The 27509-nt window shown below is 56.5% G+C and overlaps 3 protein-coding genes across 8 annotated transcripts in view; 2 read left to right on the forward strand and 1 right to left on the reverse strand.

The window, feature by feature from the left end:
* Positions 1-901: 901 nt before the first annotated feature.
* Positions 902-4961, forward strand: NDUFS8 (NADH:ubiquinone oxidoreductase core subunit S8). Of its 3 annotated transcripts, XM_063094263.1 has the most exons (8): positions 937-975; positions 1396-1698; positions 2002-2065; positions 2155-2205; positions 2707-2796; positions 2900-3072; positions 4553-4681; positions 4770-4961. In XM_063094263.1, the coding sequence occupies exons 3-8, from the start codon at positions 2002-2004 to the stop codon at positions 4899-4901; spliced, it is 639 nt and encodes a 212-aa protein (XP_062950333.1). In that variant the 5' UTR covers positions 937-975; positions 1396-1698; the 3' UTR covers positions 4902-4961. The 3 variants fall into 3 exon arrangements, with proteins under 3 accessions (XP_062950332.1, XP_062950333.1, XP_062950334.1); XM_063094262.1 differs by lacking the exon at positions 1396-1698 and having other exon boundaries at positions 902-975; XM_063094264.1 differs by lacking the exons at positions 937-975; positions 1396-1698 and adding an exon at positions 1042-1395.
* Positions 4962-7361: 2400 nt separating this feature from the next.
* On the forward strand, positions 7362-18986 carry TCIRG1 (T cell immune regulator 1, ATPase H+ transporting V0 subunit a3). Its single transcript, XM_063092487.1, has 20 exons — positions 7362-7394; positions 9734-9854; positions 10260-10338; positions 11435-11661; positions 11745-11830; positions 12129-12255; positions 12334-12416; positions 12580-12673; positions 12847-13059; positions 13688-13832; positions 16004-16143; positions 16221-16378; positions 16462-16552; positions 17083-17201; positions 17285-17498; positions 17856-17996; positions 18118-18222; positions 18299-18416; positions 18585-18762; positions 18850-18986. The coding sequence occupies exons 2-20, from the start codon at positions 9738-9740 to the stop codon at positions 18926-18928; spliced, it is 2514 nt and encodes an 837-aa protein (XP_062948557.1). The 5' UTR covers positions 7362-7394; positions 9734-9737; the 3' UTR covers positions 18929-18986.
* A 2367-nt stretch (positions 18987-21353) lies between these two features.
* Positions 21354-27509, reverse strand: part of CHKA (choline kinase alpha) — a 63493-nt gene continuing 57337 nt past the window's right edge. For all 4 annotated transcript variants that reach the window (XM_063093319.1, XM_063093318.1, XM_063093321.1 and 1 more), the window contains one exon: positions 21354-22624. In XM_063093319.1, the coding sequence (XP_062949389.1) occupies positions 22565-22624 (60 nt within the window). In that variant the 3' untranslated portion in view covers positions 21354-22564. The remainder of the gene's footprint in view (positions 22625-27509) is intronic.

Genomic DNA, 27509 nt, shown 5'->3' on the forward strand with positions numbered 1-27509 from the left:
CTCACCTCCTTCTCCGCAGGCCTGGCCCCCCTCCTCAGGGCACCCACTGAGCTTCCCAAAACTCACTCGGACCTTGTCCCTCCTCGGTGTGTCTCCCTGAGGACAAGTTCCATGTCCCTAACAGTCCTGAGGACGCTCTGCCCACCTCTCTGGGGACTCGGGTCACCAAGCCCCTCTGCCCCACACTCAGCCAGTCCCTGTCCTCTCCTAACATGCCTGTCCTCTGTTCGAAGCAGCCCTGCACACGGTGGACGTGCCACTGCGGGCCGGCACGATCCCGACGCACCGTCAGCGTAGACACCACCTCCTCCAGGAAGCCTTCCCTGACCACCACCCCTGACAATACACGCAGACTGCTGCCGCGGGTCCCTCTGCCACAGAATTCACGGGGAGGAATCCCAGGCGGGTGGAGAGAGGGGCCCCCGAGCCATACAGATCCACGCACAGGTCAGGCGGCCGCACCCCGCCGCTCCAGGGCTGCGGGAGTCACTCAGCGCCTCTGCACAGTGATAACGATAGTTCCTCCGCACGCGGCTGCCGTGAGAATGAGAGGAGGCCGCGCGGGCACAGCGTTTGCGCTCGGAGTCGCTGCGGGCCGTGATTCTCACCGTTCCCGCGGTCGTCACCTTTGTGACACGACACCGCTGTCCGCGCCGCCCTCCCACGGCGCCAGGGCGACCCGGAACCGCTCCCTAAACCACGCCCCGGACGCCCCGCCTCCAGCGGCTCGGGGTTCCTTGCTTATTGACCCCTCCAAAGCAACATGGCGACGCCCCACAAAACTTCAAGCGCCGGCTCTCTCTTAGCCAATGAGAGGGAAGATCTTGCTGGATCCCGCCTCCTCAGCATCGCCACTGGCCAATCAGACCACAGCATGACTAAGACAGTCGGCCCAATGGCAGCGCCCCCGAGTGTAAGCTCCGCCTCTCGGCTGTCCGGCCCGCTCGGCCAGGGAAGGAACTGCGGCACCGCAAGGTGGGCGTTCAGGACTCGGCCGTGGAGGCCGGGCCTGGGCAGCGCGGCGTCGGGGGCGAGCATAGTGTCCCTGTTAGCTCCACCAGCTCTGCGCCCGGGCTTCACCTCAGCCCGCTCAGGACCCGCGGCCTCTGTGTCCTTTAGCGTGTAGCGGGATGACCGGGACGCCGGCACCGCAGGGCACAGCTGGGCACCTTTGGCGCCCTTGGGGTCAGAGGTCACGAGGAAGGTCGCAGAGGGTGCTGGCTTGGGTGCTTGGGACTGAAGTCAGTGGTCCAAAGAAGTGAGCTCGCTAGAGATTGCAGGTCACGGAAGGGGCACTTTTGAGCTCTGTCCAGCTAAGTTTCAGGCTCTGGGCTCACCCTTGGCATATACGAACTCTCTTAATTCTCATGACCACCCCACCCCCCCATTTCACAGGTGAGAAGACTGAGGCCAGGTGACGTCACCTGCTCAAGGTCACTCGGCAGGCTAGGGGACAGTTCCAGGAGGACCTTGAAGCTGGGGAAAGGAATTTGATCCTGGGGATTATTTAAGCTTTTAAGAGTTTACAGCAGGGGACGCCTGCATTCGAATCCTGCGCCCACCCGTCTAATGTGTGACTTTGGGCAGAGCCCTTAAGAAACTGAGCTGCAGCTTCTCATGTGGGCCTTCCTTGTAAGGTCCTTGTAAGGACAAGAGGGCAGTACATGTGACCCCTTGCACCCCTTTGCCTGGCACAAAGTTAGTTCTCAATGTATGGGGGAGGGAGCTAGGAGGCAGGAGCTCTGGGAAGGGAGGGAAGAGAGGGATGGATTTTAAAAGTTTCTTAGGCGAGATAGTTAGAACTTGGGGTCCACAGGAACTCATAGTTGAGCTGGGTCAGGTTGAGGGGTTGGGAGGTGTTCTGCCAGGTATGGGGTGTGAGTAGGGCACGAGATGACACGGTGGCCTGGGGTTGAGCTTCAGAGCTCCTGCATTGCCAGCTTTCTGGGGAGGACGGATCTTGGGCACACCCCAGGCCTCCCTCCCTTTTTATGCCCCCAGATGCGCTGCCTGACCACACCCTTGCTGCTGCGGGCCCTGGCCCAGGCCCAGGCTGCATGTGCAGGTAGGAACAGGGAGCCTTTCCTGGGGGCAGGGCAATCCAGTCTCCCAGCATGAGGTCAGGGTCACGGAGCATCACCCCTCTCCTTGCAGGACATCCCGGTGGCCGGAGCCTCCACAGCAGTGCAGTGGCAGCCACCTATAGTGAGTAGCAGAGTGGCCTGTGACTTCAGGCTTTCCTGGTCCTGTCAGAGGTGGGGGAGGAGATCTGGGTTCTAATCTTGGCTTTGTCAGAGGCTGCCTTCTCTGAGCCTCGGTTTCTACTCTTAAAATGAGGGTGATGATTGAAATTGAGTGTGATCGTGAGGGCAGAATCCATTGTTAGCAGGTGTGACCTCAGCTCCACTGGGTGTGATGGGCAGGTGTGTCAGGTGTGGACCTTGGGTGCCTGTGCCTCTTCACCAGGTCCCCTGGTGAAAGTAAGGGCCCAACCCCCTCATCTGCCGCCCTCGACTCCTCTTTAAAGCCCTGCTTGAATGGCCCCCAGGGCCAGAGGCTGGCCTCACGGGCCCTCGCCGAGGCTGGGAAAGTGTTGGGGGATGAGCAAACCCAGGGAGTGCAGCTGTTGGGTGTGGAGGTGAGGACAACCTCGTCTCCCTGAGCTGGATTCCTCCTGCCATGGTCTCTCTGCCCGCCTCCCTGCAGAGTATGTGAACATGCAGGAGCCGGTGATGGACATGCGGTCAGTGACCGATGGGGCAGCTCGGACCCTGCTGTGGACCGAGCTCATCCGAGGTGGGTCATGGGGGTCAGGGGACAGGGCAGACTGGGGATGGGGGGGCCACAGATGTGTTGGGGAGGAGGGTGCCCCCATCCACCATGCCCATGCTGCCCACAGGCCTGGGCATGACCCTGAGCTACATGTTCCGGGAGCCAGCCACCATCAACTACCCATTTGAGAAGGGCCCACTGAGCCCGCGCTTCCGCGGGGAGCACGCACTGCGCCGTTACCCATCTGGGGAGGAGCGCTGCATCGCCTGCAAGCTGTGCGAGGCCATCTGCCCTGCCCAGGTGAGCCCCTGCCCCACCTGGCTGCCACCTTAGCCCCTGCCACTGGGGGAGAGAGGCCAGGCAGCCCTGGCCCGAATTCTGGCTACCTGCGTGATGTGTGTCCCCAGGAAAGTCCCTTTCCCTCTCTGAGCCTCTTCCCCCCGCTGTGAACAGGAATGATAAGGCCTTGTTGCTGGGGTGTTCTGAGTCAGTGAGCCAGCTGAGTACAGATTCCAGCACTGAGCGGACCATGTGACACATGTGGGTCCTGCCCTTGGGGGTCTGGTCAGGGATGTGGAATCTGGGCCTGTAAGCCATGGGTCGCACCTAAGGGTGTCTGCTTTTCCCTGGAGCCCTGCCTGTGTGCCTGTCACAGGCTGGCCCCAGGACACACATGCCACAGCCGAGGGTTCCCCCAATCCCTGATTATTGCTGTTTTGAGCCTGGCCTTTGGTTCTGTTAGTGGATCTTGCACAGGTCCCCAGAGCCAGGGCCTGTTGGTGCAGAAGCAGGAAGGTGCAGCCACATGCACCTGGTCCAGCCCCATGATGTGCCCAGCAAGAACCCCAGCAAGTTTGACCCCTTCCTGGTGGTGTTCCTTCCGTGCCTTAGGGCAGCTCCTGTTCAAGTTTAACCTAGTCCCCTGGACCACTCCCAGGTCCTGTGGTCTGTGGCCTTGATGTCTCCACTCAAGCCACCGACCAGGAACACATAGGAGAGTCCCGAAACAACAGTAGTCATGGCTTCCAGGTAGTGAGTGCTGTCACAGACCAAAAAAGCACTGTGCTAAGCTCCTGACTTACATTATCTCACTTAATCTTTACGATGGCTCTGCGAGGTAGAGATTATTATCCCCAGTTTTATAGGCACAGAAAGATGAGGCTGCTAGCCAAAAGTCCCACTGTGAATAGTGGGCATTCTACTCCTACGGTGGGGGGCTAATGAGGGTTATTGTCAAGCACTTCTGAAGGTCCTCCCAGCTGTGGGGGGCCCCAGGCCATTCCTCTGCCAGCTGGCACAAGGCTGTACCCAGGAACTGAGAGTGAAGGACATTCCTTCAAGTCTGGGCTCTGCCCCTCGTTTGCTGTGTGGCTTCGGGAAGCCCCTCAACCTCTCTGAGCCTGTTTTCTCATCCATCACTTGGGGATAATTAGACCCAAGTCAGAGGGTTCAGCACACAACAGACAGCAATGGAGCACTTTCTACAGGGTGAGACTCCTCGGTAACAGCCCTGCCCTCGTGGGAATTATGTTCCTGGGCAGGAGATGCCAGCAGCTAACAAACAAACAGACGAGAAGATTGTCAGCTGGGGCAAGTGCTGAGAAGGACACTGAAAGACCGATGTGGTGGAAGCAAGGGGTGGCCTCGGGAGGAGTCAGGCATCTGAGGGGGTGAGGGCATCCGTGCAGGCACCGGGGATTGGAATGAGCAGAGAGGGATACACCCAGGGGCCGGGACGTGGCTGGGCAATGTGGCAGTGCCTGGTGGCCACTCCCCCCAGGCCATCACTATCGAGGCCGAGCCGAGGGCCGATGGCAGCCGCAGGACCACCCGCTACGACATTGACATGACCAAGTGCATCTACTGCGGCTTTTGCCAGGAGGCTTGCCCTGTGGATGCCATTGTTGAGGTGAGTGGGCCCCGGGGTGGGGGAGGCTGGAGTAGAGGCTCCTTGCAAGGGCCTGACACAGCCGCCCCTCCACCCACACCTGCTGCAGGGCCCCAACTTTGAGTTCTCCACGGAGACACATGAGGAGCTTCTGTACAACAAGGAAAAGCTGCTCAACAATGGGGACAAGTGGGAGGCCGAGATTGCCGCCAACATCCAGGCCGACTACCTCTACCGGTGACGCCCCGCCCGCTCAGCTTGGCCCCGCAGCCCCTGCTGCCCAATAAAAGCTCTGACCCCCCCACCGCGTCCTGTCTTGAATTGGGCACTCCAGGGTGCCTGAGGCCTGTGGATTGCCCCAGCTGGACGGGTCGTGGTCCACCAGCCATGTTCTCAGTGGGTTCCTGCTGCCCACAACCCTTGCCAGTCTGGCAGAGTGGTCCAGCCTTCCCACGTGACTCCATGGGACCCATTGGGCCCTCTTCACAGCTGGGCCCAGCCCACAGCATCGCTGTTGCCCACATCTTCCTGCGCATCTTCCCCGAGGCATGGCATCCATGGTTCTGGGTGTCTAAGGGCAGGGGCCTGGGCCTGCCTCTCCTGAGGGCCACCCACAACTAAGATTCTTAGGACTTGGAGCCTCCCAGGGTCTCAGGCTGAAGAACATCAAGTGGCAGAAACTCAGGCCAAGGTGTCCTTGTTGGGTAGGGGGAAGCCTGCTCTGGGGGTGATAGACACGAGGGGTGAGTGACACAGACACTGCTGCCCCTGAGCTGGCCTTGCTTCCAGCCACTTCCCCTTTCCTCCCCAAGTTCCCCAACCAGTCCCCTGACTCACAGCTTGGCTTCTGTCCTCACGACTGCTTAGCGGTGTGGTTCCCCCGGGGCTACATGCAAGCCCAGTGCCAATATCATAGCCAAAACGGCCCCTTGAACTTGGTGCTGAGCACTGTTAAAGGGTCTTGCTCATTCTTAGCATTGAGAAGCCAGCTAAGAGGGTGAGGTGACTTGCTCAGAGTCACAGCATGTGCTCGGGTCTGAGACCCTGAGTCCTTCCCCTATCACCTTCAAAAGCACTTTTTAAAAAAACACTAATCCCCCAAGATGTGTCTTGGAAAGAAGATGGGAGGGTGTTCTGTGGACCAGTAAGTAGGAAATGCCCCAAGTGCTAGACATGCAAGGCTCTAAGAAGGCCTGCAGCGAAGAAACCCAGCCTTTTACCCGCCCATTTCCAGGGAGCCCCTTCCATTCCCAGGGAGCCCCTTTCATCAGATCACCTGCTGGCACCCAGGCCTACTTCCCAGGCCTACAGAAGTGGCCCAGTCCCTGCTTGGGCCCCACCACTGGCCAAGGCTTTGGGGCCCCCATAGCTTGTGGAACTCGGGTTAGAAGTTACTGCAGGAACCAAAGGGAAGACAAGCCCAGGAAATGTCCATGCATCCAGCCCACTGCTAGTCGTGGTGGATGCTGGAGATAGGAGCTCTTTCTAAAAATGAGCCGGGCTTAGAAATCTCAATCACCTCTAATTTAGCTGTTCACAGACACAACTGCTGCTAGATCATTGACATAGAACCTATATTTGTGCACAGACATAGAATATTTTTATTAAACGGGTCAGACTATGTCCAGTTCATAACTTGGTTCTTTCATTACTGCTAACGTCTAAGGCATCAGGAGCGGAGCTATACACCATCCTGTAACCACTATAGAGTCCCGTTCACCCCACACTGTGAAGTAATGACTTGAGGGCCCCCTCCGATGCTGTTTGGTTGTATAGCGGTCCTCTCATCAGAACAGACCTATGACGCCCAAGCACATGTTCCCCAAATTTCTGAGGATACTGACCTTGGCTGTGACAGTTTCTGAGCCTGGCTCTGGGGCTCCATTTGTCCACCCCTCAGAGACTCTTGCTCACTGCGTGGGGCTAAAGGATAACCAGAGCTGAGGGGCCCCTCACCCCTCTGGTCCCCAGTGGGTAGGGTCCAGGCCTGCCAAAGTGCAGGCAGCTGGATGCTCCTGAGTTGCTTTCCAGGTACCAGGACGTGATGAACCACATGGAGCCGATCAGGAGTGAGGTCACGGTGACCCCCCCGCCCAGCTGCAGGGTGTGGGACCCTGAGCAGAATAACACAACATGGCCTGGCCCTCAATGTCCTGCTGTCATTGAAGAAAAAGGCCCAGAGAGGGGCAGCAACCCACCCAAAGGCACAGAGTCCTGGGCTCCAGGCCCTATTGCCTATCAGGCAGGAAGGTGTTTAAGTGCCACCAGGTTTAGGTGTCACTTCACCCACGAGCGAGGGGGTCTCGGAGGTGGGGGAGCGTCCTGGGGAGACGCGGGTCCTGCACCCCAGGCTAGTCTGAGTGTGCTGGGGTCTCATCAGTCATGGGCCCAGCGAGTTCTCTAGGTGGGAGCTCCCCCAGCCCGGAGCTGGGGCTGAGCCCGGCGCCTCCCTGCTCAGTTATCCCCGCTCCAGACTGCAGTCCGAGTCGCCCGGATTAAGCGCCCGACGGCCCTGGATGGTTTCCCAGCCGCCGGCGGGGACCGGTCCGCGAGGTCCAGGCCCGGACCCTGCCTCCCCCGCGGGCTCCCCGGCTCCGGGAGGGGCGGGGCGTCCCTGGCTCCGCCCCGTCGGCCCCGCCCGCGGGGAAGGAGTGAGCTGCGTGGGCGTCGCGGCGGGAAGCGCAGTGCAGCGTCCGGCCCGGCCCGCGCCGAGGACAGCGACGAGCGACCCGGGGTGAGTGCCCAGCTCTGCCTGCCAGCCCTGCCTCCCCCGCCCCGGGAAGGGGTCCTGGCGCCCCACCCAGCTGGGTCGGTGGATGCAGCTCAGTCCTCCACCTCGCCGGTGTCAGGCCTTGCTGGGGGTCCCGGGGGCGAGGAGGAGGAGCTGCCGACAACCACTGAGCCCAACTCTGCCGGGCATGGTGTGCTCGGAGCTTTCGCTGCTGTCTTCCTCGAGGGTGGGACCCATTCTACAGATGAGGAAACTGAGGCCTACCCAACTCAGAAGCGTCAGAGCTGGGGACAAGCCGGATCGTTAGGACTCCAGAGCCCTCCAGTCTGGAACGGAGGCAGCAGACCCTCCTTCCTGACCATCTCATCATCCCCAGGACAAGGGCTCAGAGATCTGGTGGGGTCCTGGAGGAGAAGCCTTAGCCTCCAGCTTCCTGAGGGACTGGAGAGGGGCACAGGGTGGAGTGGACTGACGTCTGGGACATGAAGGCTGCAGGATGGAGCATTTCACTCACTTGCTCCCTAAATGTAACTGGGGTGGCCCTGGCTAGGGTAGGGGCCAGGGGGGACCAGGAGCAGGAAGCAAGCCAGCAGAGGCCTCATATGCCAGGGGAGGGGTCTGACTAGGTCCCTACGCACACCCATGCCCACCACCGGTTGTGCCCAGGCCCGAGGGAGCCAACCCCTAGGCAAAGGGACCATGGGGAGCCCCAGTGGCCCTGTGAATCAAGGGTACCAGGGTGGAGTTGTGACAGCTGCTGCCTGGGGCTACTCCACCGGCTGGGTCCCCAGACCTGGCTCCCTCCAACCCCTTATTTGGCCAGCGCAGCCCCACAGGGTACCCGGGTCAGAGAACAGCTCTCTGAGCACATACTGTGTGCTGGAACCTCCAAACCTGCAGCCCCAGGGCCGGGCTCCTGTCTGGCTTGGCCATTGGCTGGGCATGGGACCTTGGACCTCACCTCTCCAAGTCTCAATCGACTCACCTGTAAAACAGGGCTGCAGAGCCCTGTCCCCCCAGATTGCTGTTCAGAATTAGCATAAGGCAGTGTGGGTAAAGGGATTATATGGGGGCTCTGGTTATCTGTCCTGTCCTGCCAGGGGTAGCCAAGGTCCTGTCTCTGCCCCACCTAGGTCCTGTCACTGCCAGGGGTAGCCAAGTGACATTAACCCAAAGAGGAAATGGAGGCCCAGAAGGGGTGAGAGACTTGCCCAAGGTCACACAGCCAGTCCCAGCCTACACAGGGCCCCAAGCCCTGGTTCCTGGCCCACCGCCCTGTGGCCAGAGCCATGTCCTTGGGTGATAGAACCCAGCTCTTCCAGCGCACCCTCCATGTCCAGGGCCCAGTCCTTCTGCAGCCTCGGGCTGCCCTCTCGGCATTCTCTCCTTTCCCAGGCTGGGGACAGGGCTGCACTTCCCTATTTAGAGTTAAGTAAACTGGGCCCAGGGGAGGAAGTGACCCGCTGGGCAGGCCCTGGCTGGCCCAGACGGCAGGCGGGGCACTCTCAGCAGGGCTCACACTGGGGCTTGTCCCCTCCGCCCTGATTTGAGAGCTAAGGAAACTTGAGTCCTACAGAGGGACCCTGGGTCCCAGGAGCAGCAGCAGCAGCAGAGCAGGCGGGACCTGGGAGCCTGGCTTGCGGGCTGGGACATCTGCAGAGCCCGCGGGAGGCCACCCTGTCCCTCCTGCTGCAGCATTTGAGCAAGGCCTGCCCGCCTCTTCCCGCCCATGTCAGTTTCACTTTCCATCGGTTTCGACACCTGGAAGGCTGCTCCCGCCCCCAGCTCCCACCACACAGGCCCGGGACTCACGGAGGGTCCCCCTGGGAAGGTCCCCCCCAGCAGTGCCCCTGCTACTGCTCCCTGCCCTTCCTGAGCCCGGGGGACCCAGGGGAGACACCCACCCCCTCAGCACAGGCAGACCCCACAGGGAGGTAGGGGGGCTCCAGCTGCCACCACCCCAGCCGTGTTTGTCCCTTGTCACAGCTTGCTGGAGTAGAAAGGCAAGGCTCTGAGACAGGCCTGGGCCCCAGGGATGAGTGAGAGGAGGGGCAGTGGGAGCAAAGGTGGGAGCAGAGCCAGTGTTGTCTAAGCAACTGGGGTGGGGACCTGGGGCAGGGGACCCCCACGGGCAGAGTGAGCTGGGAGAGAGCTTGAGGCTGCGGATCAACCCGTCCAGTTTCTGCTCCTAGTCACGCTGCTTGCTTCCTCTGTGAGCAGCACCCCATCTCACCTTCCTGGGCCTCAGTTTCCCCATCTGCCAGATGGGGGTGGTAGCAGTACCTTCCAGGATTCCATGAGCTGAGGTGTGTGGGATACCTACTCTGTGGCCCACTGCACAGGACCATGGGCTCCATGTTCCGGAGTGAGGAGGTGGTGCTGGTCCAGCTCTTCCTGCCCACGGCTGCTGCCTACACCTGCGTGAGCCAGCTGGGTGAGCTGGGCCTCGTGGAGTTCCGAGATGTGAGTAGGGGTTGGGACACGTGAGGAGGGGCTTCCTCCTGAGGCGTTGCTGCTGAAACAACCCTATAAGCTCGTCCTAGATGGGAGACCACCTCCCCCATGATGGCCCCTGGCCCCTCTTGAATCCCAGCAGCCCTGCCGTAGATCCTGAGCTTGTAGAAAGGCCACAGCTGAGGCCCCTGTCCTGGCCTGGGTTCAGCCAGGCCTCCTGGGCTCCTGCTCATGCCCTCCCAGGGGCACCAGGGGTCTGGCCTGTGCTCCAGTTGGGCATCTGGAGGCTCAAGGTGTGTTCAGCACCTGTTTGGAGGAGGCAGCTAAGGCCAGAGGAGTCAGGCCTGGGCCCCAGGGTGGGGACCTTGCTAGAACCCTCCCTGGGACACTGACCCCTCCATGTGGCAACCACAGCTCAACGCCTCAGTGAGTGCCTTCCAGAGACGCTTTGTGGTGGATGTTCGGCGCTGTGAAGAGCTGGAGAAGACCTTTAGTGAGTTCGCCCCATGCCCACATCCCAGACAGGCTTCCTGGAGGAAGCACCAGCCAAGCTTGATCAGAAAGGAAGAGTCTGGGTTACCCAGATGGAAGGCACAGAAAGGAGGTGAAGGCAGGGCCCTGCAGAGCCAAGACAGAGCAGCTGGGATTTGTAGGGAGTTCTTGGGAATGGGGCAGCCTTGAGTGGGCTGAGCAGAGGGCCTAGGGCAGGGCTGGCTTGGAGGAGGCATCGGACACTGCGTGAGGGCCCAGGTCTTCATCCTGTGGATGCTGGGGAGCCACAAGGGTTTCTAAGCAGGAGAGAGGCATGGACGGAGCTTTCTTCTCTGTGGATGGACTGGGGTGGGCAGAGGCCAGGATACAGGGTTGGGTGTCCCCAAGGAGCGGCTTAGCTTCTTCTTGGATCCAACCAAGAGGAACCCCTACCCTGGGCCCTGCTCTGGCAACCTTTCCCAGGAGGAGCCTGCAACACCAGGAGATCACGCCGCCCTGCCTCCTCCAAGCCCAGAGCGTAGAGTAGAGCAGGTTTTATTTTGTGGTTTGTTAATTTGATTACTAGCTTTTAAAAGACCAGGCAAGGGGCCGGCCCGTGGCTCACGCGGGAGAGTGTGGTGCTGATAACACCAAGGCCACGGGTTCGGATCCCTATATAGTGATGGCCCGTGGCTCACTTGGGAGAGTGTGGTGCTGACAACACCAAGTCAAGGGTTAAGATCCCCTTACCGGTCATCTTTAAAAAAAAAAAAAAAAACAACACCAGGCAGGTATTCCATTTAAGCTCTTGTCCCAGAGCCTGTAATGCTAGGGCCAGTGGCCGAGGAGACTGTGGGGCTCAGGCTCTGGGGTGGGCAGTGGTCCAGGGACGGGGAAAGGGCAGCAGCCTGGATTTGAGGTCAGAGGGAGGGGCGCAGACCTTCAGGGATGGACATTTGGCCTGGGGGTTTCCGACTCACTGAATTAGTTAGCTGGTAGCAATGGAGTTTGGGTTGGCATTTGGGATCCCCCAGAAAGTCTTGCTGCTGTTGGTTAACAGGGACAGTAGCTGGTGTGGCCCCTGAGTGGCCTGCCCTGACCCCGTCCCTCTGCACCAGCCTTCCTGCAGGAGGAGGTGCGGCGGGCTGGGCTGACGCTGCCCCTGCCCGAGGGGAAACTGCCAGCGCCCCCGCCCCACGACCTGCTGCGCATCCAGGAGGAGACGGAGCGCCTGGCACAGGAGCTGCGGGACGTGCGGGGCAACCAGCAGGCCCTGCGGGCCCAGCTGCACCAGCTGCAGCTCCACTTGGCTGTGCTGGGCCAGGGCCATGGCCACAGCCCCCAGGTCAGCTCCAGCCTGGGCAGGGGCGGGGCAGGGCATGCCAGGCCTGTCCTGGGCTGGAGCTCATGGTGTCTCTGGGCTCCTAGCTGGCAGCCGTCCACACAGATGGGCTCTCAGAGAGGACCCTCCTGCTCCAGCCCCCCGGGGGGCCACACCAGGACCTGAGGGTCAAGTGAGTGAGGGACAACTTAGCACTCTTTCCCATCAGCCCCAGAGCCCCTGACCAGTCGCGGGGGAGGCCAGCAAGCTGGGACTCCTTGCACAGTGCTCCTCCCTATCCTCCCTCAGGCCCGGAACTTTGCACAGTACCGAGCCCTTGCCCTTGGGGGTGTCTTCTCTTCTGGCCCTGCCCGGTGGCCTCCTGCCTTTTCCTTGGAGGCAGGGCCAGTGCGCCTGGTGGGCGATCCGGGCGGGGCAAGGTGGGACGTGGAGGGAGGCTGGAGCAGCCCCGCCCAGCCTCCCGGCCGCAGCTTCGTGGCAGGTGCCGTGGAACCCCACAAGGCCGCCGCCCTGGAGCGCCTGCTCTGGAGGGCCTGCCGCGGCTTCCTCATCGCCAGCTTCAGGGAGATGGAGCGGCCGCTGGAGGACCCCGTGACGGTGAGCCACTGGGTGGCCAGGCTCGGGGTGGCCTGGTTGGAGCCAGAATCCAGGGTAAACTGAGCCCGGTCCCCGCAGGGTGAGCCTGCCACTTGGATGACCTTCCTCATCTCCTACTGGGGTGAGCAGATCGGACAGAAGATCCGCAAGATCACTGACTGGTGAGCTGCCGGGGGACTGGCCACCTGCTGCCCCACCCTGGGTCTTGGCAGGCGTTCAGAGCCCTGCCCAGACGGCTCTGGGCACTTGTGGGCCCCCGCCCCTGCATGTCACCTCCACCAAGCCTTCCCTGTCCCCCCTGATGTCATCCTCCTCCCCTGACAGCTTTCACTGCCACGTCTTCCCATTCCTGGAGCAGGAGGAGGCCCGCCGCGGGGCCCTGCAGCAGCTGCAGCAGCAGAGCCAGGAGCTGCAGGAGGTGGGCCTGACCTGACCCCACCTGCCCATCCCCTGCTCATCTTGCCTGCTCCTGCCCATCCCCAGCCCCTCTGGACGCCATCTACCTCTCCCCCGCTCCTCCTATCCCCACCTGCCCCTTCCGCCCCCCTCCTGTCCCTCCCCAGCCTCTTCTGACCCTGCCCTGGTCCCCAGGTCCTGGGGGAGACAGAGCGGTTCCTGAGCCAGGTGCTGGGCCGGGTACAGCGCCTGCTGCCACCAGGGCAGTTGCAGGTCCGCAAGATGAAGGCTGTGTACCTGGCCCTCAACCAGTGCAGCGTGAGCACCACACACAAGTGCCTCATCGCCGAGGCCTGGTGTGCCTCGTGTGACCTGCCCACCCTGCAGCAGACTCTGCAGGACAGCTCGGTGAGCCTATGTGGCCTCCATGGCCTCGCTCCTCTCCCTGCCCTCCCCTCCTACCAGGAAGGTGTCTGTTTCTGCCTCACATCATCACATCTCATGTTCCCAACCCCTCGCCTTTGCCCAGGGCTCTCTCTCCTCCCAGCCTCCTCCACAGCCCTCCTCCTCCAGGGAGTCCACCCTGATGGCCTTGGACCAGCAAGCCCTCCCGCTCTGACTTCCCAGAGTCCCTGGAGGCTGCTCAAGGCAGTTACAAGTCCTGTGAGACTTGTAACCTCAAATCCAAGTTCCCCAGGCACTGGCCATGTGACCCTGCCCCCAGAGGTTGCTGTGGCTCACACCTGCTGCTGCGTAGCAGTTGCACACCGGTGCGGCTGGGGCTTCTTCTGTTAAGTCGCACACTTTTCTTTCCCAAGCAATTTCCAGTCTGGGGGATGTCTTCGGGCCTCCCTAAGTCTGGGACAGGGTGGGGCTGATCATCCCATTTCAGAGAAGGGAAAGGGGTGCCTGGGCTCCCCAGTGCCCACCTGGGTAGCCCCCACGGAGCTCCGCATCTCCAGCTGGCCCTGGCTGGGGGGTCCCAGGGTCCCTGAAAGGCCCCAACATGAGTCTCTGTCTCTCTGCCGGGCCCTAGCACGAGGCAGGAGTGAGCGCTGTGGCTCACCGCATCCCCTGCCGGGACATGCCCCCGACACTCATCCGCACCAATCGCTTCACGGCCAGCTTCCAGGGCATTGTGGACGCCTACGGTGTGGGCCGCTACCAGGAGGTCAACCCCGGTGAGAACCAGGGCGCCCTCACCCTGCCCAGCCCCCAGGTCCTCCGCCTAGTCTTGAGAAGCTCAGCTGCCCCGTGGGTGCAAGCAGAGGTGGGAGGTGTCTGCTCTGTGGGCCCGCTGCCCTCTTTAGATGCGAGGTGCATCTCACAGGGCTGTGGCGTTATCCAGCCCGGTACGGGGGCTTTGTTTATCCCCAGCAAACTCCCCCTGTTTACAAGGGAGCCAGCACAGGCTTGTGCAAAGAACAGTGGCTTTGCAGTGGGAATAGCCCAGGTTTGAAGTTTGGTTGCTTACTTTGGTAAGTGTCTGAGCTTCTCTGAGCCTGTTTCCTCATCTGTGAAGTGGAAATAACAGGACAAGCCCCAGAGGTGTCAGGAAGGTTAGTGATCATCAGAGACCGCACACCAGCCGCCCACATGTCAGCCTGCTTGTGTCATGTGTTTGGACACACCGTGTTTTTTAAAAAGTATGAATTAATGCTGTCTTAGGATTCTTCCTGAGATGGACATTCTGGCGTAAGTGATCTATTAAGGGATGTACTCTCAGGAGAAACCAGAAAGGGATGGAGGCAGGGGGCGGTGGGGTGAGGGAGAGAAGCTGAGCATGGGTGAGGGAGAAGCGGGCACGGAGGGGAGAAGCTGGGCACGGCTGGTCTCCACAGAGCCCCAGCCTTGCCTGCCCCTGCAGGGAGCTTTGGCATGTGCATTACACCTCATTGTGTCCTACCTCAAGGCCAGCGAGCAGGGGGCTTTCAAATCCAGCACCATCGGTCACTGGTCCATGCCAGCTTGGGGCTGGGGGATGAGGCCGGTCACTCCAGGCACATCTGTTTGGGTGCTTGTCCATCTGGCAAGGCAGCCCCAGGCCCAAGGGGGGTGTCTGAAAGTGGCCTGTTGATACTGTTCTCAGCAAAGCCAGGGGAGGGGGGAATGGGAAGCTGAGGGGCTGGGCAGAGTGTCAAAGATGTCCACTGTGGGTGCCAATGCTGAAAATGTGGGTTTTTACAAAAGTCTGCATTTTCCCAAGTCTTTTGCAAAAATTGTGAGATTTGGCAGAGAGTGTTGCCTGTACAGCAACAGCCTTGTGCTGGGCGGTGGCCGTTTCCTTTGGGGGATCATGCAGGCTCCTCTTTGCCAGATCCCCCCTCGCCGCCCAGGGTCAGGGGCGCCGCTCCCGCTCTCTGGACTCCTGAGCCCTGCGATACGGGCTCTCTCCTCTGCCTGTGCCTCACCCTCAGCGCCAGCATCCCGGGGCCTGATCTCACCTGTCCCTCAGCTCCTCGGTATTGACAGACACCGGTTCAGTTAGAACAAGCTATAGGAGACAGTATGTTCCCAGCTGTCAAAGCAAGATCCTCGGGGGAAGTATTAGTTTTGCTGTGTAGCAAAGTGCCATAGCCGGGGCAGCTTCAACAGCAGAGACCGTCTCACCTGCTGGAGGCTGACAGTCCAAGATCAAGGTGTCGGCAGGTGGCTCCTTCTGAGAGCTGTGCGGGAGTCTGTTCCAGCCTCTCCTTGGCGTGTAGACATTGTCTTCCTCTTCACGTGGTGTCCTCCCTCTGTGTGTCTGTGTCCAAATTCCCCTTTCTACAGGGACACTGTCTGGCCACAGTGGACTGGTTATCAGCTTTAACCTGATGACCTCTGTAAAGACCTTTTCTCCACCTCAGGTCACATTCTGAGGTACTGGGGGTTAGGACTCCATCACTTCTTTTTTTCGGGGGTCGTGCATTGGTATCTCCGTAACCCCCATGAGGATTTGTTCCCATTTTACTAAGGAGAAATCAAGACTTCAGAGACTAAGTGACCAGCTCAGCCTTTTGGAACTTGCCATGTGTCAGCCAGGGCTCTCTGGCCTCTGTCCTCTCTGTGGTTCTGCCTCTTGCTCTTATAAATAACAGAAGCTAGAGCTGCTTACAGTGTATGGAGCACCTGTGGTCTGCCAGGTACTGCCCCTGGTGACGCTCACTTATAATAAGCCTGTGAAGTGGCACTGCTGTCACCGCCACTCTACAGATGGGGAAACAGAGGCTCAGAGAGGTTAAGTAGCTGGCCCTCATCACATAGCTCCTAAGTGGCGGGTTCTTGAAGGCCAGCTGGGGCCCCTGCCTCGCCAACACGGCCTTGGCAGTCCCTGTGGGGGTCCTGGCTGACCATGCCCCCCTGTCCACAGCGCCCTACACCATCGTCACCTTCCCCTTCCTCTTCGCTGTGATGTTCGGTGACGTGGGCCACGGGCTGCTCATGTTCCTCTTCGCCCTGGCCATGGTCCTCGCCGAGAACCAGCCGGCCGTGAAGACCGCACAGAATGAGGTGACAGAGGGACAGGGGCTGGCGAGGGTGGGCGGCGGGGACCGGGCAGCCCCTCATGGGACCACCCCCGCCCCCAGATCTGGCGGACTTTCTTCGGGGGCCGCTATCTGCTCCTGCTCATGGGCCTGTTCTCTGTCTACACCGGCTTTATCTACAATGAGTGCTTCAGCCGTGCCACCACGATTTTCTCCTCGGGCTGGAGCGTGGCCGCCATGGCCAACCAGTCTGGCTGGAGGTGAGGGCCCTGGCCCCCACCCCAACCCAAGGTCCCTGACAGCCCCACACAACCCCTGATCCCGCTGCCCACTGTCACCACAGCGACGCATTCCTGGCCCAGCACCCGGTGCTTACCCTGGACCCCAACATCACAGGCGTCTTCTTGGGACCCTACCCCTTCGGCATTGACCCTGTGAGTCCTGGGCACTTGAGCGCCCATGGGTGGTAGAGGGAGGCCAGGCACTTCCTGTCACTGAGCACCTCCCTCATGCCAGGCCCTGTCCTCGGCACAGGGACAGATGAGGTGCCTGCCCTGCCGGGCCCATGTCATAGTCACCTGAGCAGGCAGAGGCATGTGAGGGTCACACTCTGTCACTTGCCCTTGCGGTCAGCACTGTTGTGAGGCCTTCTGTGAAGTGATTTTATATCTGATCCTCACAACAACCCCATGGGGTGCACATTAGCATTAACCCCGTTCTGTAGATGAGGAAAGTGAGGCACAGATTACGTGCCCAAGGTCCCCCAGCTGGGAAGAGCTGAGGTTGGCACCCAGAGTGTCTGGTAACCGTTCCCTTCTATTGCCCCACGATGGGCGGATGACAGATGGTACTGCGGACTCAAGGGGCAAGCAGGGTGACAAGAGAGTGACTTGGGCCGAGGGGCTCTCTAACAGTCTTGGCCAGGGAGCCCCTTGAGTCCAGCCAGCCCCTCCTGCCACCGCAGGTCTGGAGCCTGGCTGCCAACCACCTGAGCTTCCTCAACTCCTTCAAGATGAAGATGTCCGTCATCCTGGGGGTCACACACATGGCCTTCGGGGTGCTCCTCAGCATCTTCAACCACGTGTGAGGCCCAGGGTGACAGTGGGCTGCGGGAGGCCAGGCAGGGCAGGGCGGGCCCTGTGACTCACTCTGTCCTCCCCACCCAGGCACTTCGGCCAGGTGCACCGGCTACTGCTGGAGACCCTGCCCGAGCTCGTCTTCCTGCTGGGGCTCTTCGGCTACCTCGTCTTCCTGGTCGTCTACAAGTGGCTGCAGGTGTCGGCAGCTGGCGCTGCCTCTGCACCCAGTATCCTCATCCACTTCATCAACATGTTCCTCTTCGCCCGCAGCCCCACCAACCAGCCACTTTATCCCGGGCAGGTGGGCTGGGCCAGGGAATCTGGGCTCATGCCCCTCAGGGGGCCCCTGGGGTCACCCTGCCACTCGGAGCTGCAGGATCCATGTCTGAGAAGCAGGGAGCTGGCCTGAGGCCGTGTGGACGGGGCAGTGAGAGGCAGTGGCGTAGGGCTCTGTGCAAGGTGACACACAGTGGGTGCTGGAAGCCTGAGGTCCCTTCTCTAGGAGTCCTGACTGGGAGCTATCCCTACCTAGTCAGGAGCGCAGGAGACCCCGAGGGACCCTGGGGGGTGGGGCGCTACAGGCTCTCTGGGCCTCTGTGACCTGAGTTCATGTGCCATGCATGGTGGGGGCTCCCTGACTCGGCCCCATCTCCTGCAGAAGGTGGTGCAGTCCACACTGGTGGTCCTGGCCTTGGCCATGGTGCCCGTGCTGCTGCTGGGCACGCCCTTGTACCTGCTGTGCTGCCGCCGCCGCCATCGCCACCACGGCCAATCGTGGAGGAGGCCCACGGGTGGACAGGTAGTGCCAGGAGCACACGGGCTGGGGGGTTGCTGGGGTGGGCCTGACTTCAGCATCCTCGCAAGGGGCTGTGAGCAGCAGCAAGGGGTGGGCGGCTAACGCTGCCTCTCTCCACCCCCAGGGTGAGGACAAGGCCGGGGTCCTGGACTCACCTGACATGTCCGTGAACGGCTGGGGCTCTGACGAGGAGAAGGCGGGGTACCCAGGGGATGAAGAGGAGGCCGAGGTGGGTGCAGCACCTTCTTGAGTGGTGGAGGGGGAAGGGCCAGCCCAGCCGGCCCCTCACTGCCACCTGCCCATAGGGCGTCGCCTCCGAGGTGCTCATGCACCAGGCCATCCACACCATCGAGTTCTGCCTGGGCTGCATCTCCAACACGGCCTCCTACCTGCGCCTCTGGGCCCTGAGCCTGGCTCATGCCCGTGAGTGACGCAGCACACACGGCTGCTGGCTGGGGGCCTGGGCGGGTCACTTCTCTCTGGGCTCCTGAGGAGGGCCCTCACCGGCCTCTCGGGCAGGGAAGGCTGAGGGCTGCCGAGGGGCTGGTGTGCACCCCTTGCCCTTGTCCCCACACCCCCCTTTGCCCACAGAGCTGTCAGAGGTCCTGTGGGCCATGGTGATGCGCAGTGGCCTGCTCATGGGCCGGGACGTGGGCATGGCCGCCGTGGTGCTGGTCCCTGTCTTCGCTGGCTTCGCCGTGCTGACCGTGGCCATCCTGCTGGTGATGGAGGGGCTCTCGGCCTTCCTGCACGCCCTGCGGCTGCACTGGTGAGAGCCCACCTGGCCGGCCTGGGCAGCCTGGGGCGGGGAGGCGGGGGGTTCCCTTCACCAACCTCTTCCCTCCTCACCCCTTAGGGTGGAGTTCCAGAACAAGTTCTACTCCGGTACTGGCTACAAGCTGAGCCCATTCACCTTCACCATCAAGGATGAATAGCACCCACCTGGGGGTCATGCCCACACCCGTCCTTACCTCTCTGGGGCAGGAAAGGAATAAAGAGGAGAGAGGCCCAGAAACTGTGTTTTGGTCCTGTCCAGAACACCAGGGGCTAGGCTAGAGCCAGAGCGGGCAGGGCCCTGGGTTCTTGGCATGGTCAGCCCCTGCGCCTCCATTTCCTTGGCTGATCCCATGCCAGCCTCTGGTGTCTCCATTACACCCTCCTTTCTAGCTGAGGTAGGTGGAGGGGGCGGGCAGGAGACATTGGTCTAAGATCTGAGGCCTTGAGAAGTCGGGGAGAGGACCCATAAGCACATCTGTTTCACACCTTGGGGTGAAACAGGGGCAGAACTAGGGCCGAGGAGGGATGTTTCCAGCACATTCTTGCTCGCAGTGTGTGTCTTCCCAGGTCAGTTGAGCGGGTTCCTCATTCTTGGAGGTGTGCTGACTGGTTCTAACAGTGTCAGGATACTCTGGTGGGCGGGTGGTGCCTGTCCTCAATCCAGCCGGTATTCCACGCCTTGGTGCTGCCCTCAGGGGCTTGAGGGGCTCCAATCCTGGCCCTGTGCTGCACGTGGGACCAAGGCGTCACATACCCAGGCCATACTGCTGCAGGGAAGAACAGTGGCTTTCCAGAGGAATCATTCAGGGCCCTGAGAGTCCAGGTCCTGCCTCCCCATCCCTGAGGCCACAGTCTGCTCCACCCCTCCCTGGGTGGCCAATCCCCCGTGTGTGGTGTGTGGGGAGGGAGTGTAGGGGGGGACAGTGCTCTACTCCTGCGGTTCTCCTGGCCTGGGTCCCACCACTGGCTGGGAGGCAGAGCCAGTGCTTCTCAGAGGCCTCGGGCTTTCTGGCCAACAAGCTTGCAAAGTGGTTCTTCCAGCTGGAGGCCCCAGGAACAAAGGTGGCTTTGAGGCCACAGCCGTTGGGCGCAGCAGCCTGAGGCAACCTGGCCCCACAGTTGTGGCTCTCGTCTGGCCAGCTGCTGGGAGGAGCCTGTCCCTTGGGTCCTAGACTGCCCTATCAAGACCTCCAGACACCAGGCGGGGGTACGATGGGCTCCAAGGCAGTTCCACATGCTTGGCAGAGACTTGGCTCAGAGAAACGTCAGTAACAGTGCGGGGGCAGGGACAGAGAGGGCCAAACGCCAGACTCAGGAGGGCTACAGACGGGTCTGGACTAAACCCAGAACCTAAAGCCTTACCCTTCCTGGGGAGCAGAACTGGGCAGAGACCCTGGAGGGTGGGGTGGGGGTGTGACCGATGAACAGATGCTAAGAGCTTAGGGTAAGGCAGCTGTGGGATCCCCTGCCCTGGCTTTGACACATGGGCGTCTGGTAGGGCTGGCTGGAGAAGCCCAGTTGTCATGGAAACAGCATATGCGAAGACACTCACTCACTCCTGGCTAGAATGTGCTGGAAACATCCCTCCTGGGCACCTGAACTGAGGACTGCCAGTGAACAGGAAGGGGGCCTGCTCATGTGAGCTGACGGTCTAGCACAGGAGACAACTGAGTGAACCAGTCAGAACACCAGGAAAAACAGAGCCGCATGAAGAAAGTGTGATGTGCCGGGGCAGCTGTAGGGGGAGGGTGGTTTCAGGAACAGCCCGCCATAGATGGAAGAGCTTTAAAAGGCCTGAAGAGGTGACTTTTTGAGCTGACAGTGGGACAAAGTGAAGGAGCCCCTTGGCTGAAGACAGGACTCAGAGCATCTCGGCCAGGAAACCGCACGCGAGCTTGATGTGTTTAGGGAGGAGCAGGGCTGGAGCATGGCCGAGCAAGGGTGGGGAGAACTGGCAGGGCCATGTGGCCACAGGGACCCTGTGGGAACAGGAAGGAGTTGGCACCTTTATTCTAAGCAATAAGGGAGAAGCTACGGGACATCTAGTGCAGGAATACAATATCATTTACTGTTTTGGTTTGATATCAAAACTCATTCATTGCTTAAATTTTAAATGTCTAGAAGGGTAAACAGTGAGAAGTCTCCATTCTGCCCAGCTGCTCAGTGTGCTCCCCAGCCACAACCACCGCTTCCAACTTCTCCTACATCCTCTCAGGGTCTTCGTATCTGGGGAAGAAGCAGGGACGGGTAAGGACAAGTCTGCGAGGGCTGCAGGGCTAGTGTGCTGGGTGAGATCATCCTGGGACCCCGGGGAAGAGGCCATGGGCAGACTGAAGCCCTGACATTTGGGGCCCAGCTATGGAAGAAGAGTTGGTAAAGGTGCCCTAGGAATGGGGCCGGGGGGCAGAGAGAAACCAGTGTGGCAGCCCATATGATAAACTATCTCCATGAGGAAGGGACAGAGGAAGAGAGTCAACTGAGCCCGGGCCTGTGACAGCTGGAGCCTCCTGTGGGTACTTTAAGGTAACGGGAGCCCTCCTGAGATTTAGGGCACATCCAAGGGTGACAGCTTGAGGCAGGGTTTCCAATTTTTTTTATTCATTTGTACAGTACAGTCTCTGTGGTAGCAGAAATATATGCACAAAAAACAATTCAAATGAGTTCAGAGTAAAAAAAATTCCTAAATTCATACCATAGGACATTTCATGTATCGGATTTCACAGCTATACTCTACCCACGCCCCCACATTCCACATACAGGCTGCAGTTGCCCATAACAATGCCCACATCATTTAGGGACACTGGGGAAAAGTGATGGCCGGGAAAGCTGGCCATGCGGAGAGCCAAGGCCGGGGTGTCTCTCTCCCTATTCAGGGGCAGCAGGAGACAGAGGGGCCCTGGGGCAGGACCATCCCCTGGGGAAGCCAGCCCAGGTCATGGAACCCCAAGCTCCAGGCCGAGCAGAGGGGAGAACAGAAAGGCTCAGAGAGCCAGGCTAAGCAGTCTGTTCTTGGAAGGAGAGACAAGAGGGTAGGAAGACAGGGAGGTCCCCACACAGCCCCTGTGACCACAGTGTCACTCTCTGATGCTGGAGTATCAAGCACACTCAAGAGGAAATGGCAGAGATTATATCCAGTTAAAGTGAAACTCATCAGTATAACAAAATATGTATGACACAGAAAAGCTACATTCATCTACAGCAGATGATAGCTCATGTGCAATCTGCTTTCTCCAGCATCAGCCGTTTGGACCATAAGGGTGAAAGAGCAGCCTCTGGAGACGCTGGGCGGAGACTGCCCTGTGTCAGTGACACCAGGAGGTGGGCTCAGGCCCTGGAGCGATTCACAGTATGTCTGCTCACTCACCGTCCCCGGGAGTAAGTAGTGTCTACAACACACTGTCACCTATAAAGAGCTGGTCACAATGTTCACCTGGTCAGCATTAACCATGGTACCCTCAGTAACACTTCTTACTGTTCACCATATTTGACTGAAAACCTTGAGCTCTAAATAGAAAACATCATCTCTAGATTAAGAGGATTCTGAGATATTGCACTATTGTACTATATTTCTGCTTCCCAATCTGGTTTCAGAGTCCTAGTGAAATCGTAAACAAAATCTGAAATAAATGTTACTCCATTTTAATACAGTCTTTAGTATCATACATGTCTGAGTTCAGTAGCCAGATACCAAAAGTCTTCGGGCCAAAGCTGCAGTAGTCGAAGCAATGGAGGGGACCCGGTCAGCTGCCTCCCCACGCGGTCTGGTGACGAAGTGGCTGGAGTCCTCCCCGCAGTCACACCCCAAGCTTCCTCTTCTGGTCGAAATAGGCATCAAACCTTACTTGGGCATAGTCCTAGGAAACAGCATAAACAGATAAAGAGAAGCCTCACCAAGGGCTCCTGCTTGCCTGGACCCTGCCCATGTGTCCACCCCAAGCAAGAGCTGAGGGCACAGACCCAAGAGGACCATCAGGACGGGACAGGACTCTGCTGCAGGGCTGCTTGGGAGGTACAGTCTCTTCAAGCTTTCTGCACTGTCCCCGTCATACCTTTGTGTTAAGTACACCTGGCTCACAGCCACCTCAGCAAGGACTTCTCTACGTATGTGGCACTGCTATTGTTCACTGTCTTGTTTACCGTGAATGCTGTGGGTACTGAGTGACCAGCTAAAGGTCCCTGGATGTGAGCAAGTACAGAACAAAAGGTGGAAAAAGATGCCGCTGCACCTGCGGCATGGCTGTTAAAAAGGATACTGGGCGGGAGGGGAGAAACCCTGGCTTTTGCGTTCTGTTCTAGTACAACTGTGAAGACACTATATTTCTGGGCCTGTTCCCTCATCTGTCCATGAGCGTGGGTAATACAATTTTCTCAAAGACCCACTCCAAACCTAAAAGTTGCAATTCTAAATGCTGGAAAGATTACAATACCATTTTTTGGAAAATTAACTTTGAGGTATAATTTCTATCCCACAAACGTGAACCTATTTGAAACCTGCGGTTTAATAACATTTTCCAGATGCATCCATCCAGCTCTTCACTAGTGCCGCAATCACGAGAAGGAAGTTTCCAGCATCTTCAAAAGTTCCCTGAGCATCTTGCAATCCACCCCCACCTCTACTCCTGGCCACAGGCAGCCACCGACCTGACTTCTGTCTCTATAGACTGGACTTCTCTGTCCTAGAGTATCATGTAAATGGAATCGTAGACTATGCACCCCTTCGTGTCCGGCTTCTTCCCTCAGCATAGTGTTTCAGAGTGATCCATGCTGTTGTGTATCAGTGGCTCACTCCTTTTTATTGCTGAGTGACTTTCCACTACATGGATCAACATATCAGATTTACCCATTCACCTGCTGATTGGCATTTAGGCTGCTTCCAGTGTGGGACTATTAAAAGTAAAGCATTTGAATGCAAGTGTTGGTGTGGAACCAGGCTTTAATTTCTTTTGGAGAACTACCCAGGAGAGGGATTCCTGGGTTCTATGGTAAGTGCATGTTTATAACTCTACGAGACCGTCGAACCATTTTTCAGTTTTTTCAGCCTGGCCATGGCACTTGCATGCCCCTTGCTCCATGTGCTTCCCCACACTGGGCAGTTTTTAGAGTTTTAGCCATAGTGTGGGTGTCTAGGGCATCTCGTTGGGGTTCTAACTTACATTTCTTTTATGACTAATTATATGAAGCACACAAAAAGATGCTTATTGGCCATTTGTTTACCTTCTGTGAAGTGTCCAAATCTATTTATATAGTGGGTTGTTCGGTTTCTTGCTGAGTTGAGTTCTTTATACATTTTAAACACAAGTCCTTTGTCAAATACAAATTTCGTCCCAGCCTATGGCTTGCCTTTTCTTTTTTTAATGGTGGTGTTCAAAGAGTTTTTCATTTTGATGAAGTCCAATTTACTGCATTCCTTTTCTCTTATGGTTAGTGCTTTACATAACTGACGAAATCTCTGCCTAGGTTACAAAGCTCTTCTCCTGTTCTTGAGATTCCAGGTTCATTTTTTTCCCCATACGACTCTTCAGTTGTTACCGGAAAACACAATCCATTTCCCAGTGAATCACCTTCACCCTTCTATTGACTATCCGTTGATCACATGTGTGGGTCTACTTCTGGGCACTCTGTTCTGTCCCATTTGGTTTACGTCTGTCTTTATGCCAACACTACATTGTCTTGATTACTGTGCTTTATCCATGTCTTGAAGCCAGATAGAAGTCTTTTTTCTTCTACAAAACTGTTTTTTGTTATTGCAGGCTGTGTTTTCATACAAATTTTAGAATCACCACGTTAATCCACACAAAAAAGCCAGTGGAGATTTTGACTAGGACTGTGAGGAATCTATAGTCAGCTGGAGGAAAATGGACAGCTTCACCTGCAGTCTTCCCAGCCACACGTGGGATTGAGCTTTTTACTTTTAGCACTCTTTCCCCCCTTTTTTTCTGATGGCTGTCCAGTATGGATATCTGAACCTGTGACCTTGTTGTTCTAACCAACTGAGCTAACCGGACAGCCCACTTTTAGCATTCTTTTATAGTTGTCAGTGCGCAGATCTCACATATATTTAAAAATTTATCCCTAAATCTCTTGGTTTTTATGTCACTTTAAACATTTCTTCATGTACAATTTTTCTAGCATGTAGAAATGCAGCTTTTATATACTGACCTTGTATCCTGTAACCCTGATAAACTCACTCATTAGTTTAAATAGCTCTTCTATTGATTCCTTTATATATTTATATATCTATATATATATAGATATTTTTTTAAAGATGACCGGTAAGGGGATCTTAACCCTTGACTTGGTGTTGTCAGCACCATGCTCTCCCTAGTGAGCAAACCAGCCATCCCTATATAGGGATCCGAACCCACGGCCTTGGTGTTAGCACCACACTCTCGCAAGTGAGCCACGGGCCCGCCCTTGATTCCTTTATATATTTGAACGTTCATGATCATGTCTTCAACAGAAGGCAGCTTCTCTGCCTCCTTTCCAGTGTGTCTCATTTTCTTGGTCTTGCCTTACTGCACTGACTCGGTGCCCCAGCACCATGCAAAAGGGCAGCAGCGCGAGGAAGCGGCCATATCCTGTTCTGTGCTTGGGCAGGGGTGAGGGAGCATTCAGTCTTTTGCCCATAACTATGATGTTAGCTGGGGGGTTTTTCATACATGCCCTTTACCTGGATGAGGATATTGCCTCTATTCCTAGTTTGCTGAGATTTTTATCATGACTTAGTATTGGGTTTTGCAGAAAGCTTTTTCCTGCAGTCACTCAGATGATTATACGGTGTTTCACCTTCATTCTTTTAATATGAAGAATTACATTAATTGATACTTCAAATGTAAACTACGCTTGCCTTCCAAGGATAAATGCCTCTTGCTTGTGATATATTATCCTTTTATACAAGGGTACTTCAAAAAGTTCATGGAAAGATTTGTATTATCTTTTAATTCTATTTTTTTCCATGAATCTTTTGTTGTACACTGATATGTTTGTGGATTTAACTTTTGCCAATGTTTTGAGCAGGATTTCTGTGTGATGTTCACAAAGGGCGCTAATCTGCAATTTTCTTAAAACGTCTTTGTCTAGTTTTGGTATCAGGGTAACGCTGGTCTCACCAAGTGAATTGGGAAATGTTCCCTCCTCCCTTATTTTCTAAAACCTTGTGTACTCCTAGTATTATTTCTACCTTAAATGTTTGTTGATATTCAGAGAAGCCATCTGGACTTGCAGTTTAGTCTATACAAAGAATTTTTTAAATTATAAATTCAGCTTATTTAATAATTATATGGTCATTTCTTATGTCAGTTCTGGCAATTAGTATCTTCCAAGGAATTTGCACTTTTCATATAAGTTGTTAAATCTGCTAGCATAAAGTTGTAATATTCTCTTATTCTTTTAACATCTATAGGATCTATAATGATGTCCTCTCTTGACACCTGCTATTGGTAATGTGTCTTCTTTTTTTCTTGCTCAGTGTAGCCAGAAATTAATAAATTTTGTTGATCTTTCCTAAGAACCAACTTTTGGTTTCATTGATTTTCTCTATTTTTTTGTTTTCTATTTAAATGATTTCTGCTCTTTATTATTTTGATTATTCTATTTACTTTTGGATTAATTTATTCTTTTTCTAGATTAAAGTTACTGGTTTAAAAACTCTCTTCCTATTTAATATAAACATTTATTTATTTATTTAAAGATGACCGGTAAGAGGATCTTAACCCTTGACTTGGTGTTGTCAACACCACACTCTCCTGAGTGAGCCACGGGCTGGCCCTTAATATAAACATTTATAAAGTCATAAGTTTCTAAACAATGCTTTAGCTATATCCCACAAATCCTAATGTTGTGTTTTATTTCATTATAATTCAGTTCAAAATATTTTTTAGTTTCCCTTTTAATTTCTTCTTTGACCCAGAGTTTATCTAGATGTGTAATATTAAATTTTCAAATTCGGGATTTTCTAGGTATCGTTTTTGTTGTTGTTTTTGATTTCTAATTAAATTCCATTGAGAACATATCCTGTATTATTTGAATCCTTTTGAATTTATCAAGACCTGTTTTATGGCCCAGCACGTGCCCTATCTTTATGAATGTTCCATAATCACTTGAAGAGAATATCTATCCTGCAGCTGTTGGGCATTCAGTAATGTGCACCAGGGCTGGGTGGCTGAGTCTTCCGTACCCTCACTACTGTACGTCACTTGCCCCACCCATCACGAGGAGTGGTGAGACCTCCTACTTGGTGAACGTGCCTGCCTTTTCTTTCAGTTTTGTCAGTTTTTGTTTCATGTCTTTTGGAGCAAGACGGGTGCATACACATTAGAGTTTTTATATCCTCTTGATGAACTGATGCTTTTATTATTATGAAATGCTATTCTTCATCTCTGATACTATCCTTGTTCTGAAGTCTACACTGTCTTACAGTGTCATCTGGCCATGATTGCAAATCTGCTTTAAAAATCCAAATGCCCCCCCCTTCTTTCTTTGCCCAATGGTATCCCTGCATTCCCAAACCTGTCTAAAGTAGAAATCATTCTAGTATAGAACTGAGGAGGATAAAATAGTCGTTTTCCACCACCTGTCCCAAAGAAAGGTCGCTTCCTAGACTACACACTTCTGTGTGGTCCCCCACCCCACCCTGAGACACCCCACCGACACTCATTATGAAGAACAGAGGGTTTATCTAAAGGTTAGAAATAGTGTCTTCCTATGTCAAGGACAATTTTTAATGTGAGAATAAAATGA

The sequence above is a fragment of the Cynocephalus volans genome, chromosome 4 (assembly GCF_027409185.1).
Source record: "Cynocephalus volans isolate mCynVol1 chromosome 4, mCynVol1.pri, whole genome shotgun sequence".
Taxonomy (NCBI): domain Eukaryota; kingdom Metazoa; phylum Chordata; class Mammalia; order Dermoptera; family Cynocephalidae; genus Cynocephalus; species Cynocephalus volans.

Coding starts and splice junctions, on each gene's coding strand:
- NDUFS8 (XM_063094262.1), top strand. CDS start 2,002: ATGCGCTGCCTGACCACACCCTTGCTGCTGCGGGCCCTGGCCCAGGCC. Junction 2,797..2,899: donor GTGGACCGAGCTCATCCGAG/GTGGGTCATGGG, acceptor TGCTGCCCACAG/GCCTGGGCATGACCCTGAGC. Junction 4,682..4,769: donor CTGTGGATGCCATTGTTGAG/GTGAGTGGGCCC, acceptor CACCTGCTGCAG/GGCCCCAACTTTGAGTTCTC.
- TCIRG1 (XM_063092487.1), top strand. CDS start 9,738: ATGGGCTCCATGTTCCGGAGTGAGGAGGTGGTGCTGGTCCAGCTCTTC. Junction 9,855..10,259: donor GCCTCGTGGAGTTCCGAGAT/GTGAGTAGGGGT, acceptor TGGCAACCACAG/CTCAACGCCTCAGTGAGTGC. Junction 12,417..12,579: donor ATCCGCAAGATCACTGACTG/GTGAGCTGCCGG, acceptor CTCCCCTGACAG/CTTTCACTGCCACGTCTTCC.